We start from the raw sequence: 14244 nt of genomic DNA on the forward strand, positions 1-14244 counted from the left end.
TCTGGCACAACTCTCTTTCTCTTTGGTATCTGTCTATCACAGCTCTCTAGGTCTCTCTTGGCTCTCTCTATCTTGGCTCTCTCTCTAGCACAACTCTCTGTCTCTCTCTCCAGATCAATCAGAATTCGGATCAACCCCTCATTGTCCGTCTCTTTCCACAAAACCACTCTCTATTCGTGAAACCAACCGCGAATCTCACAGAAGTTTCCTTCTTCAGCTCAAAAAGCATACGCCATGATTTGAATCACCAGGAATTAATCGGACCACCCCAACCAGGTTCATTTCTCTTTTGCCTTTTTCTGATTCGACCTATTTGGAATTGGATCTCGATCAATTTTCAAATTTGATTTCAGTTTTTTAGGTTGGTTCTTATAATTGAATTTGAATTGAATCTGATTCGGTATTTTGTTTAAAGAATGGCGTGGTTCAGTGGGAAAGTCTCTTTGGGGAACTTCCCCGATCTCGCCGGGGCAGTGAATAAGCTCCAGGAGAGCGTCAAGAACATCGAGAAGAACAAGCTGATGATAATGAAGCTGATGTTAAAGGGCAACATCTGAGCTCAGGGGAAAATGCGTCTGACTCTTCAGTGATTGAATTGGAGAAGGTGAAGATGGAGATGAAGATGATGGAAGCTGCATTGCAAGGTGCTGCAAGACAGGCCCAGGTACATGATGAATGATTAGGTAGCATCTTATTTGAGAGCTCATAAGATCACAACCATTTATTATTATCCCTGTTCATTTAGTGGAACACTTGAGACAATACTACTGAACTTCTTGACTGGATTTCTTTAATTTAGAAGCGCTGTCTACATATATCGGAGGTTTATGAAGTTTGCTTAGTTAACCTGAACACCTTTAGTCTTGCAGATGGTGTGTGTCTGTGTCTGTGTCTGTTGATTTAGGAAAATAGAAACATTTTGTATTTCTGTATATGGTAATTAAGTTAAAGCAGCAACAAATACAAGAGAAGAATTATTATACTCTTTCTTCATTGTGGATCTCTCTGGGTGCAGCTATGTTACATTGTTAATGTCTGTTCAATTGTATGTATATCTACAGTTCTGAACGTCTGATATATTTGATTCTTTTTCTAGGCAAAAGCTGATGAGATTGCAAAGTTTATGAATAAAAATGAACAATTAAAATCTGCGATCGAGGATTTGAAGGTATGCATTTTGTAATATTTTTATACCTTCATTTGAGTAGATAAAATAATGGCTTGATCATGCATGTTTTACTTTGATTTTTCACTCTTGGTGTATAATGCACTTGTATTTGCTACCATCTTCCATTTATAACCCAGCATATAGGGAAATCACGGAAATTCTTATAGGGAGGTAGTTGCCCCCGTGGCTTGTCACTGAATGAAGCATCCGTGGAGAATTGTTGGATGAAAATATCTTTGCTATATTCATGCTACTTCCTCTTGCGGGTGGTTTATGTTGAGTTAATATTTAAATTTTAAAATGCATTCTTTTTTCAATTTTGATTTCAACGTTTTCTTCAAAATTGTTTGTGTGTAAATGCAAAATAAAGGCATAGATTCTAATTGGACTATTCATTTTGCCCAAAAGCATTCCTGATGCTTGATCTTTGTCAGTGTAACAATCATGTTATGGAATTATAAGTTTGCACATACAATTTGATGGTTGTCTAATTATATGTTTCATGTTTTGGAAAATTTCTGGTATTTCTTGAAACCAACCATGGTTGACTAGTTCACATTCTCATTATCAATTTTTTTTCTTTCCCAATTTGCTTTATCAGCCATATAGTATTGCGATTTTAATAATTATTTCTCTTATAGATGTTCACATATTAACTGGCGAAAATAATTGAACAGAGAAAATCCAATGATGCAGAAGTCGAGTCACTGCGAGAGGAATACCATCAAAGGGTTGCAACACTTGAAAGGAAGGTAGGTCTTCTCATAAAGTCTTGTTTATAATCGTGCTTGGATTGATCTAGGTGTTATATGTGCCCGTTATGTTTTTGATGAAATTGGTACTTGCCTATTTTTAATTCAGCTCCTGATAATTGGAGGGGCTATGCCAACTTATGATTGCAGGTGTATGCTCTTACAAAGGAAAGGGACACGCTTCGGCGGGAGCAGAATAAGAAAAGTGATGCAGCTGCTCTTCTGAAGGAAAAGGATGAAATAATTAATCAAGTTATGGCTGAAGGTCTCTTTCTGTCCCTGTCTGTCTCTGTTTCTCTTGAGAAGCTCAATATGTTCTACATATTTTGTGCCTCATAGTGAATTTCAACGTAGCCAATGTTCTATTGTGGATGCAAGGAGGGTTTCTTTATGCAATCATATCAATAATTATGGAAATCCCTTCATTTTTGCATTTTTATGTACCAGGTGAAGAGCTTTCAAAAAAGCAGGCTGCTCAAGAAGGACAGATTAGGAAATTAAGGGCTCAGGTATGCTAGCCGGTTTATTCATTGTCTGATTTTGTCATTTTTTAATCCTTTCTCTGCTAGGTATTCTTATATTTTTTTCTCTGAATACTAGATCAGAGAGTTTGAAGAAGAGAAGAAAGGGTTGATTACTAAACTTCAGGTAATTCATTTATGTTAGAATCTTTAAAATTGTGGTTCTCTGATTTCGTTTGATAAAGACAACTCTTTCAGTCATCATAAAATTTGAAATGACATTGAAGTTACAGCACATAAATTGATGAAGCACTTGTTTTCCTTTTTTTCTCAAAGCTGCTTGGCCGAAAGCTTCCATATTGGATAATGGATTATCCCACAAAGGATTTCTTGATCATTTTTCTGTTTTTATGTCACCTGCTTTCTTAGTAGTCAATTTCATAATATCTTAAAACAGTAAACTATTTGAACCCAGGAACATTATTATAATAGTTTATAGGGAAATAGCTCAAAATACCACCCATTTTATAATTTTTTGTCAAAATACCATCCCTCTCCAAAAATTTTAAAACTGTCACATATAAAAGAAAATGGTTTTCCTCTTTGCTAATTGAGAATCATGTGCAGTTATGATTTCAGATCTGTAGATAACCTGTTGTTGCTGATATTGCTACCCGGGAGGACAACAGAACAAGTTGGAAAATGTGCAAGAAGGGAGAGCTAACTCATACAACGAAGAACAAATTGATGAAGTTAAGATCAAATTAGTAGAATTTGTGAGCTCTCCCTTATTTATAATTATTGGTAGGAAGTATGTATGTAATAGAGCAAAGATTGGTTGACTATGTAATAACAATTGAATTGTCAAGTTTTATGAAAGAAATAATTTTTGCTTCTTGGGTTCGGTGGCGATTTATTTTTCATGTCTAAATTGTAGTCTGTAATGGATGTGTGTGTATTGTATGTAGATTGACTTAATATTGCTGTCCTATTGCCTGTGTATTGTACTAATATTGCCTGTGTATTGTATACATATTGTATGCATATTGCCATCGTATTGCATGTATATTGTAATGCTATTGCTATCGTATTGCCATTATATTGCCCTAATATTGCCTCTCTAGTGTATGTATATTGACTACGGCTCATCAATGGGTTTACGGTTTGGGCCATATTGCATTCAAAAAGAAGACGAGGAGGAGAAAGAAACAACATACCTTTCAAAAACAGGCAGTCAGGTGCATCATAATTGCATCGTAAGACATTGTAAGAAATTATTTTAAAAAATAATAACAACTAAAAAATAATTTACAAAAAAAGGAAGGTATGAATAAAGAGACAGAGAGCGAATAAGGGGAGAAAGAGGCAGAACGAAGCTAGAGAGAGACAGAGAGAGAGCTGCGCTACAGAAAGAGAGCAAAGAGAGAGTTGCACTAGAGAGAGAGAGAGAGAGAGAGCCAAGAGAGAGATAGAGAGCTGCGATAGACAGATACCAAAGAGAGAGAGAGAGATGTGCCACAGAGAGAGAGCCGAGTGAGCTAAGAGAGAACAAAATTTCTGAACATGTGAAAAATCAGCAATAAGTGGACAATAATTATATTTTTATAGGTGATATTGTAATACTATTGCTATCGTATTGTGGTTATATTGCTTTAATATTGCCTCTATAGTGTACATGTATTGGCCTAATATTGCTATTATATCGTATGTCAATGGCCATTTGGTCTAATAACAGAGTCTCCACTTCGTTGAAAAGTAATCCTGAATTCGAATCTCATGGACACGACAATTGTTATCCATCCTTATATTAGCATGAATTGATGTTGACCTTTGAAATGATAGTTGGAGTTGCACATCGATTCATATTCAAAAGGAAAGTAATTCTCTCCCTCAATGAATCTTCGTTCAAAAGAAGGCAGCTATCAAATATTGGGTACAAAAATGCAAGGTCCACAGTAAATTAATTGGACACAAACCACATATTACAAAACTAGGATGATTTTTGGCATGCTTGAAAAGACAAGGGCCAAATACAACAGAAAAGAAAATCCATTCAAGCTTCACACTAAACATGGCTCAAGCACTCGACCATGGTTTCAATCCAAAACCTACCCAACAAGGGCATACCACGTGTCCATCATAACAGAAGAGTGGCATTTACAAAGCATGAACTGCAATATTTTTCTTTTTTCTCCTAAACAAAATTGTTACTAAAATGGAACAAAAGATCCCTAACATAGAGCAATACAAGCAAAGATAGTCAATTGTCATACACACAAAATTAGTCCTCATCCATCCCTGTATGCTGATCTCTCTCACTAAGGCCACCTGCTGGTTTTGCCATTATAATCTGCAAGATAGTCAAAGCACTGTCAACAACCTTTTTTTAATGAAGGTATTAAACATTAAATAGGCTGCAATCAGATGGATTCATCATTTCTCACAGATTTTTAGCTAGCCAGAAAACCCCCAACATATAGATTTTCTATTTACTATCAAGCCTTCTGCACTGATGTCATATTCATTCTAAAAGTTCAACATTTCCCAAAAGTAACTTTCAATTTTATTTTATTTTTCCAAGTTAAAAACTAACATTTGCGACCGTTCTTTTGAGTTATGAAGGAGTTTGTGTTCTGAGTACACACGTGCATACATGCATCTGTGCCAAGTTAGGGGAACTTTGAAAAAAAAAAAAAAAAAAGAGAAAAAGACTTCACAAAAAGTATAAAAGTATAAAATTAAATAAATAAATAAAAAGAATAGTCAACTAATTCATAAAACCTCGACTTTTTATTATTATTATTTTTTAAACTGTATGTAGTTTAGCATTTTTTCTGCTTTGACCTCAAAGATGCAATCAGGGATTCAAAGATGTAGTTCATACCAAATTTGGTTCGTCAGGTTTAAGTAGAAGACCTGGATCTGAAACTCTTACACTAGGCAGCACTTTAACCTGAGAATGATTTATATTCACTTCGTACCTTGTCAGGGTTGCATAAAGAAACCCTCCTTGCATCCACAATAGAACATTGGCTACGTTGAAATTCACTATGAGGCACAAAATATGTAGAACATATTGAGCTTCTCAAGAGAAACAGAGACAGACAGGGACAGAAAGAGACCTTCAGCCATAACTTGATTAATTATTTCATCCTTTTCCTTCAGAAGAGCAGCTGCATCACTTTTCTTATTCTGCTCCCGCCGAAGCGTGTCCCTTTCCTTTGTAAGAGCATACACCTGCAATCATAAGTTGGCATAGCCCCTCCAATTATCAGGAGCTGAATTAAAAATAGGCAAGTACCAATTTCATCAAAAACATAACGGGCACATATAACACCTAGATCAATCCAAGCACGATTATAAACAAGACTTTATGAGAAGACCTACCTTCCTTTCAAGTGTTGCAACCCTTTGATGGTATTCCTCTCGCAGTGACTCGACTTCTGCATCATTGGATTTTCTCTGTTCAATTATTTTCGCCAGTTAATATGTGAACATCTATAAGAGAAATAATTATTAAAATCGCAATACTATATGGCTGATAAAGCAAATTGGGAAAGAAAAAAAATTGATAATGAGAATGTGAACTAGTCAACCATGGTTGGTTTCAAGAAATACCAGAAATTTTCCAAAACATGAAACATATAATTAGACAACCATCAAATTGTATGTGCAAACTTATAATTCCATAACATGATTGTTACACTGACAAAGATCAAGCATCAGGAATGCTTTTGGGCAAAATGAATAGTCCAATTAGAATCTATGCCTTTATTTTGCATTTACACACAAACAATTTTGAAGAAAACGTTGAAATCAAAATTGAAAAAAGAATGCATTTTAAAATTTAAATATTAACTCAACATAAACCACCCGCAAGAGGAAGTAGCATGAATATAGCAAAGATATTTTCATCCAACAATTCTCCACGGATGCTTCATTCAGTGACAAGCCACGGGGGCAACTACCTCCCTATAAGAATTTCCGTGATTTCCCTATATGCTGGGTTATAAATGGAAGATGGTAGCAAATACAAGTGCATTATACACCAAGAGTGAAAAATCAAAGTAAAACATGCATGATCAAGCCATTATTTTATCTACTCAAATGAAGGTATAAAAATATTACAAAATGCATACCTTCAAATCCTCGATCGCAGATTTTAATTGTTCATTTTTATTCATAAACTTTGCAATCTCATCAGCTTTTGCCTAGAAAAAGAATCAAATATATCAGACGTTCAGAACTGTAGATATACATACAATTGAACAGACATTAACAATGTAACATAGCTGCACCCAGAGAGATCCACAATGAAGAAAGAGTATAATAATTCTTCTCTTGTATTTGTTGCTGCTTTAACTTAATTACCATATACAGAAATACAAAATGTTTCTATTTTCCTAAATCAACAGACACAGACACAGACACACACCATCTGCAAGACTAAAGGTGTTCAGGTTAACTAAGCAAACTTCATAAACCTCCGATATATGTAGACAGCGCTTCTAAATTAAAGAAATCCAGTCAAGAAGTTCAGTAGTATTGTCTCAAGTGTTCCACTAAATGAACAGGGATAATAATAAATGGTTGTGATCTTATGAGCTCTCAAATAAGATGCTACCTAATCATTCATCATGTACCTGGGCCTGTCTTGCAGCACCTTGCAATGCAGCTTCCATCATCTTCATCTCCATCTTCACCTTCTCCAATTCAATCACTAAAGAGTCAGACGCATTTTCCCCTGAGCTCAGATGTTGCCCTTTAACATCAGCTTCATTATCATCAGCTTGTTCTTCTCGATGTTCTTGACGCTCTCCTGGAGCTTATTCACGGCCCCGGCGAGATCGGGGAAGTTCCCCAAAGAGACTTTCCCACTGAACCACGCCATTCTTTAAACAAAATACCGAATCAGATTCAATTCAAATTCAATTATAAGAACCAACCTAAAAAACTGAAATCAAATTTGAAAATTGATCGAGATCCAATTCCAAATAGGTCGAATCAGAAAAAGGCAAAAGAGAAATGAACCTGGTTGGGGTGGTCCGATTAATTCCTGGTGATTCAAATCATGGCGTATGCTTTTTGAGCTGAAGAAGGAAACTTCTGTGAGATTCGCGGTTGGTTTCACGAATAGAGAGTGGTTTTGTGGAAAGAGACGGACAATGAGGGGTTGATCCGAATTCTGATTGATCTGGAGAGAGAGACAGAGAGTTGTGCTAGAGAGAGAGCCAAGATAGAGAGAGCCAAGAGAGACCCAGAGAGCTGTGATAGACAGATACCAAAGAGAAAGAGAGTTGTGCCAGAGAGAGAGAGTTGTGTGAGCTGAGAGAACAAATTTCTGAACTTGTGAAAAATCAGCAATAAGGGTACAATAATTTTATATTTATAGGTGATAGTTCCAAATTTTTAAAAAAAAGATGCTATTTTCAGAAATAGCCCGCAAAATTTTGTACTATATCTACACATTTTGCAAATACTATCTATAAATACATACTCGTTGCCCACTTAACACTTTTTCTCACTTTTTCTTTTCCCTCTCAACTCTCTCTCTCTCTCTCTCTCCCCATCATCACTCTGCGACCACCACCACTTTCTGTCTCAGCCCTCTCTCGCGAAACCCATCTCATTCTCTCATCTTTGTATTCTGAATCGTGAAACCCACCATCGACCCCATTTTCTAGCTCTCTCTTTCGAATCGCCTAAAGTCGCAATTGCTTTCAACCTCGAAGCTCAACTTCATCGCCGACCTCCAATAGGTTGTCTTCTTTTATTCTTTGGTACTTTTCTAAATATGTGTGGGTTTCTATAAAATGGGTTTGTTTTGATCGCTTTGGTTTCATTCTTTTAGTTTTTATGGTCATTTTCTTCATCTTTGTGGGTTTCTCACAGAATTTGATGTTGTTATTGCTCTGGGTTATCTAATTTCATAATTTTATAGTGTTAATGGTTTCTATGAATCTTGAAACTAGGTTGTTCAATCTAATGTAAAAGTTTCTGTTTTCTAGTTCGAATTGTTCTTTTATGATTTTTAACACTTGATGACAGGACTCGACCCAAATTTCACTTTGGAATCGGCGTCGAACCATATGTGTGTCCGACACCCACACTTGACCAAATTGCCCTTCTAAGACTCAAAATTTTCACCTGTATAAAATGCAACTCATATATCCACAATCGTTCAGCATGCATCAAACAAATAACTTTGAATGGCTTCAGGCCCCTTATACCAAATAAATCATTCTACCAACTGACACTGGTCTCAACTCTTAGAACAACATAGATACGTTATCAAGTTCCAAAATAACTTAACTAAACAAATTTTCAACACTTGATCTTGTGGCTGCACCTAATAGCTCTAGGTTGCCTACGTACTCTTACTAAGGGATCAAGCCATATGTAGTTCTTTCTATATAAATTGTAAGTAACCAAAGATAATTTAATCAAATAAAATCGAGAAGCCTTCATAAATAATTCAAGTCAATCCACTGAAACTCAATCAAGGGCTATTGAGGTTAGAACATTCTTCTACTCATCCCACATGTGCATAAATATATATATATAATTAACTTATTATTTATAAGTAGAAAAATGAGAAAATTATTAAAATAGCATTTACCACGTGAAACTTTAATGTCAATATCAACAATTTAAATAAAATATGTTTCCCTCTTTCACATATAAAAACAAATTCATCACTTAAGAAAATAATTGTAAATTATTTAAAATCCTTAAAACTTAGAAAACTCTCAATTCATGTCTCATAAGTTGGAAAACATATATTAAAACCTTCACCAATTAGTACCAAAATAAAATCATCAATTTTAGTTTAAAACATTTCAAAACTCAAGTACTCCCCACCTAGGCGTACCCCCATTCATGATCCATCGATTCCAATAATATTTCGTCAATTCCAAGTGTCACATAAGCGACACATCCTCGTAGGCCTCGGAAACACAAAGTCAACTCGAGCCGCATTCCTCGCAAGACTCAGGGGACACTTTGTCAACCCGAGCCGCATTCCTTACAAGACTCATGGGACACTTTGTCAACCTGAGCCGCACATCCTCGCAGAACTCAGGGGACATGTAGTCAGCCCAAGAGCGTATAACCTCGCACCACATAGTTCAAGCGTCCCCGAAACTCATGGGGCACTGTCATAAATGACAAAACTGTTTCAAAAGCAACTGGAGGGGTACTTCTGTGGTGGGTTTGAAAACCATATTTTGAAACTTATCATAAAATTCCCCTTGTTCCACAAATCCATATTTGAACTATTTTCTCAACTTTCCAAAAATCAGTTCTCAACTAACTTTAAATTTACAGCACATATTGTTGACAACTAGTGTCCATAATTCATCATTTTCATACCACTGGGTATATATATTTAATATAGACATGTACTTAGATATTTAGTTAATTTATTATTCACATCGAAATCCGATTAACAAACCATTCCCAACTCTTCACAACTAAACACAATATAATATCCTTAGAAAGTAAAAGCGATTACATAGTAACTCATAAACATTAAATCTAACACTCAGTCCAGATACTTTAATAATAATCATAAAAATAATAATAAATACATAAATAAATAAATAATAACCCTTAGAGATTTCATCACTTTCAATAATGCATAATCTTCGAATATCAAAATAATACCCAAGAATACCATAAAATACTATAACATAATCTCATAATCCAAACATAATCAAAATACTCTACATAACAAACAAGCCTCGTTTAAAAGATCATTCTAGTACTTCTCGAAGGATGAAACTACCTAAGAAGACTTTCGGTCAACTGAGGAATCAAACTCCCCAAACTTGGTCAACCGGGCACGCAGGACCCACGACCTCCGATTTTCGATTCGAGAGTTCCTATGGGTTCAACAAGGTTTACTATACATGTCCTTCAAGTTTGGTCAGAAACTAACGATTGGACTACTCGCGATCGCACGATCTGACGGTTATCGTTTAACGCAAATTTTAAGTCATTGAATCGGAGCATCCAAGACTCGATTCACAATCCGCGAATTCCTACACAATCCTAGAGATACCTAGATCAACACATTTGAAAATGAAGCCGATCCAACGGTCCGAACATATGGAACCTAGATAACGCCTAATACGATATCCAATCGACGGTCAAACGATAATCAAATTCAAATTCGAGCATATTGTCTTGCTAGGGATGACATGAGGATCATTTTTGGACTTAAATACCTGCCACAAAGTGGCCCACATGCCGCCACACAAGTTAGCAAGGCGTGGGTGTCCAAAGCGATTTTCGACCATCATAAAATCTCCAAAATCCCGGTCAAGACCTATACCCATGTGATCAGGACATTGTGGAGCAACTTATACAACTAAGCCGACCTCCAATTTGGCAGGGAAGTGGCCGGAAAACCAATTTAAAAATCGAAATTCCTATGTTTCAAATCGAGTTTCAAAAACCCAAAATCGATTCTCAATACCTACCAAAACAACCAGAACACAACGAGGGGATGAAAATACATACCTGATTAGACGAAAACTGTCACCGGAGCCGTCGAAAACAAAGTCGAAAAACTGGCGAAACTACCAGTCTCCACCGCCGCAGTTTCTCGAGGTTTCCGGCCTAGAAATTGGGTGGGTCCGGTAGAGGAGCTCAACGCTGTTCATTTGGGACCAATGACGTGACCTGAGGTGGTCTGACGACGGCGCATCGATGACGAGAAGCGTGTCCCTGCACCGAGGGGAGGGAGAGAGAGAGAGAGAGAGAGAGAGAGAGAGAGAGAGAGAGAGAGAGAGAGAGAGAGAGAGAGAGTCGGGGGGGAGTTAACTTTGAACCCATTAAAATATTCTCAAGGTAAAGTTGGCTTTTACTTAAATATTTTATTAATTAAATATTAATTTAGGATTGGGTTATTACACTTGAGAATTTGAAAATTCTTATGTGGGAATGTTAAGCTACTATTCTGGTCATGCATGTTACTAGGTATGAGTTTTCATTCTTTGAGTATTTTGGCTCTAACCTTAGTTGGGCTATAATATTCCCTTCGTTAAGCTATATTAACCTTACTTGGCTTTCTGTCTAATTCCATCTTTCTTTCTTAATGTTGTGGGGATTTTGAATCAGGGTTGTGATGCTTTAGTCCTCTTGGATGAAGGCAATAGGAATAAAAATCATTCCAGAAATAGGCTGTGCCAAACAAGACCTTGAAGGGATTTGATAAAATTGATCAGATCAAGAAGGTACTTGAAAATGTCTGTCCAGGAGTGGTATCTTGTGCTGACATACTCGCTCTTGCCACTAGAGATGACATTATTCTGGTATGTTTTCTTGCTCCTCTAGGTTTTGACATGCTTTTTCCTGTTCTAATTTTCATAGTTTGATCGTTACTCGGCCAAGTATATATGTCTCAACAATGAAAAAAGTGCTACTGGATTTCTTAAATTGGAGGATAGAGATCAGTGTTGCTGAAAGCAATAAATGTCATCCAAAAAACTTCTCCCTTGGTGATCATTTAATTAAAAATTTTGGTAGTCGAAGTTATGTTAGTAGTATGCCCTCAAAGCCAACTAATTATTATATGGTAATTAATGTTAAGGACATCTTATGTAGTAACTAATTAACTTATTCATGGGCAAGACCAGTTGTTTTCAACCATGATATTTAGTATATTATCATAACTGTAAAACAACTATAGTCCTGGGAATATATAAGTGGACATGAGAACTTTGTAATGAGGTTGCATATCAAGACTTATTATGGTTCTTAATCCTAAATATGTTCCTGGTGATAAGAGTATCAATTGGGCATTTGTGGAAACAAAATATCTACGAATCCTAGGTCAAATAATTAAGCCAATCAATTTGGGAATTATTTGGCCTAATAGGGAGTTGTTTGATTTAATTGGCAATTATTCGATTCTTACCCTAATTAGGGATTTGATTTAATCAAATCCCTATTATGTCAATCTCGGGGAAGAATAATTCATTTCCATATGTGGAATTATTCTTCTGAAGCCTCCGAGGCTTCTATAATATATGGCTACACCAAGGGTTGAGGTATATCTAAACTTCTGTCTCAAACAAGGCTCTGGCCACCATTCTTTCTCGCTCTCACACAAGGCTCTGGCCACCACACATGGCTCCGGCCACCCGGTTCACACCATTCATACATCTTTGTACCCTTTTTGTTAGCTATTATTTTCCTACAAACACTCGAACTAACTTAGACATCGGAGGGTCTTTGGACAACACCCCCTGGGTGTGGTCCTTTACTTCGTATTGTTTTGCAGGGAGAAAGAGAAGCGAAGAGGAAGACTGAATCTTAGACGAATATTCTCATGGGACGAAAATCGCTCCCACAAATTGGTGCTTTCATTGAGAGCACGAGTTATACTCAATGCGTGCTCAAGGAATCTGTTCCTCCTATTTTCCAATCCATCGAAGCCTTCTAAACAACAATGGTTGGAAGCAAACGCCCTAAGAGCAAAACCACCATGACGGCGCACTCCGGAACGGCCGAAACATCGGTGCCACCACAAGATACAGCTATTGCCAACATTTTACAACAGCTTCCCATGGCTGCCAGCATATTCCAGCAGCCCCCTCGCGGCTACCCGTGTCATCCAACCACCTCCGGAAGCCTCACAACCTCTCTAAACGGCTATTGTACAGTCGACCGGCCACCAAACTGTGAGGCCAACTCCTCGCAACTGCAATCACCTCCGTGAACCACCAAATAGCTGCTGGAATTGCCGCACCAAGCCACTGCCCCTTGGCCTTCTCCGTCGTGCAACTGCAAGGCCTAGGGGCCAACATCACCACTGATGATGGTATCCCCATTTGCGGCTACCTCAATATCTTCTCGAGCCATTCCTCGATCTTAGAGCAAATCCATTCATAGCTTTCTTTGTAACCACACTGGACGTATGCACCCGTGCACGCGTCTAATAGAGCCCTAGCCCATGCGCCGTTGGGCCCGATCCACACCTCTATTCCCGACGCTCGCGATCAAGTGGGACCTAATTCACTAGTTGATCAACTCACACAGAGGGTTGGCGACCAACTATTCAAGTAGATCAACTTGAATTAAGGCCCTGACCTTGGATCCCGTGATGAGGAGATAAGGACTTACAAGCATACCGATGAGCATTTCAAGAGATCCCAGACTGGTCGGACAGAGACAAACAGGCAGGGGAGAGAACGAAATCGTGCTGAAGAGACGCAGACATCTACAACTCGTACTCTGAGCAGGTCGACGATCCATTCGAGGTTAGGTCCAAGGACCAATGTGCACCAGAGGCATGAGATACTTGGTGAATGGAAATCTGCCAACCAACAAGTCTGAAGCTAGAAAGGTCCAGCAGAAGGCCTTGAGATACTACATGCAAGACGACAAGCTCATTCACATATCATATTCCGGCCCTCATTTCACATGCATAAAGTACCCTCAAACACTTAAGGTCCTCTGCAAAATTCACGACGACGAGTGTGGAAACCACTCAGGGGGCAAGTTACTCGCCTAGAAGGCTCTAGACATGGGCTATTTCTGGCCTACCATGCTCCACGACTCCACCAAAATATGTCAGGAGATGTGATTGCTACTAGTCGTACAAACCAGTTCCTAACCTACCTGTCGAAGTGTACCATCTGCAGAATAGTCCATGGCCATTGACCTAGTAGGTCCCTTGCCACCAGCGCCCACCAAGAAAGACATGATGATTGTCGTCACAGACTATTTTAGTAAATGGATCGAAGCCGAAGCTCTATCATCTACCAAAGAAGCCGACGTAGAGCTATTTATCTGGAGAAACATCATTTGTCAGTTTGGCTGCCTGCAATCACTGGTTATTGACAATGGCTTGTAG

At 37.8% G+C, this 14244-nt stretch overlaps 2 protein-coding genes across 4 annotated transcripts; one reads left to right on the plus strand and one right to left on the minus strand.

The window, feature by feature from the left end:
- Positions 71-2633, plus strand: LOC109949222 (golgin candidate 5-like). Of its 2 annotated transcripts, none has more exons than XM_020564280.1 (7): positions 71-276; positions 416-664; positions 1097-1168; positions 1846-1920; positions 2071-2185; positions 2368-2429; positions 2526-2629. In XM_020564280.1, exons 2-7 carry the CDS (start codon positions 611-613, stop codon positions 2532-2534), a joined length of 387 nt encoding a protein of 128 aa, XP_020419869.1. In that variant the 5' UTR covers positions 71-276; positions 416-610; the 3' UTR covers positions 2535-2629. The 2 variants fall into 2 exon arrangements, with proteins under 2 accessions (XP_020419869.1, XP_020419868.1); XM_020564279.1 differs by having other exon boundaries at positions 74-276; positions 2521-2633.
- Positions 4316-7621, minus strand: LOC109949109 (golgin candidate 5-like). 2 transcript variants are annotated; one of them, XM_020563479.1, is made up of 6 exons: positions 7413-7621; positions 7025-7273; positions 6521-6592; positions 5769-5843; positions 5504-5618; positions 4316-4731 (listed from the first exon to the last, which is right to left on the minus strand). In XM_020563479.1, the coding sequence occupies exons 2-6, from the start codon at positions 7076-7078 to the stop codon at positions 4700-4702; spliced, it is 348 nt and encodes a 115-aa protein (XP_020419068.1). In that variant the 5' UTR covers positions 7079-7273; positions 7413-7621; the 3' UTR covers positions 4316-4699. The 2 variants fall into 2 exon arrangements, 1 of the variants encoding a protein (XP_020419068.1); XR_002271590.1 differs by having other exon boundaries at positions 4698-4731; positions 5363-5618; positions 7413-7620.

Source organism: Prunus persica, chromosome G5 (genome assembly GCF_000346465.2).
Source record: "Prunus persica cultivar Lovell chromosome G5, Prunus_persica_NCBIv2, whole genome shotgun sequence".
In the NCBI taxonomy this organism is placed as follows: Eukaryota; Viridiplantae; Streptophyta; class Magnoliopsida; order Rosales; family Rosaceae; genus Prunus; species Prunus persica.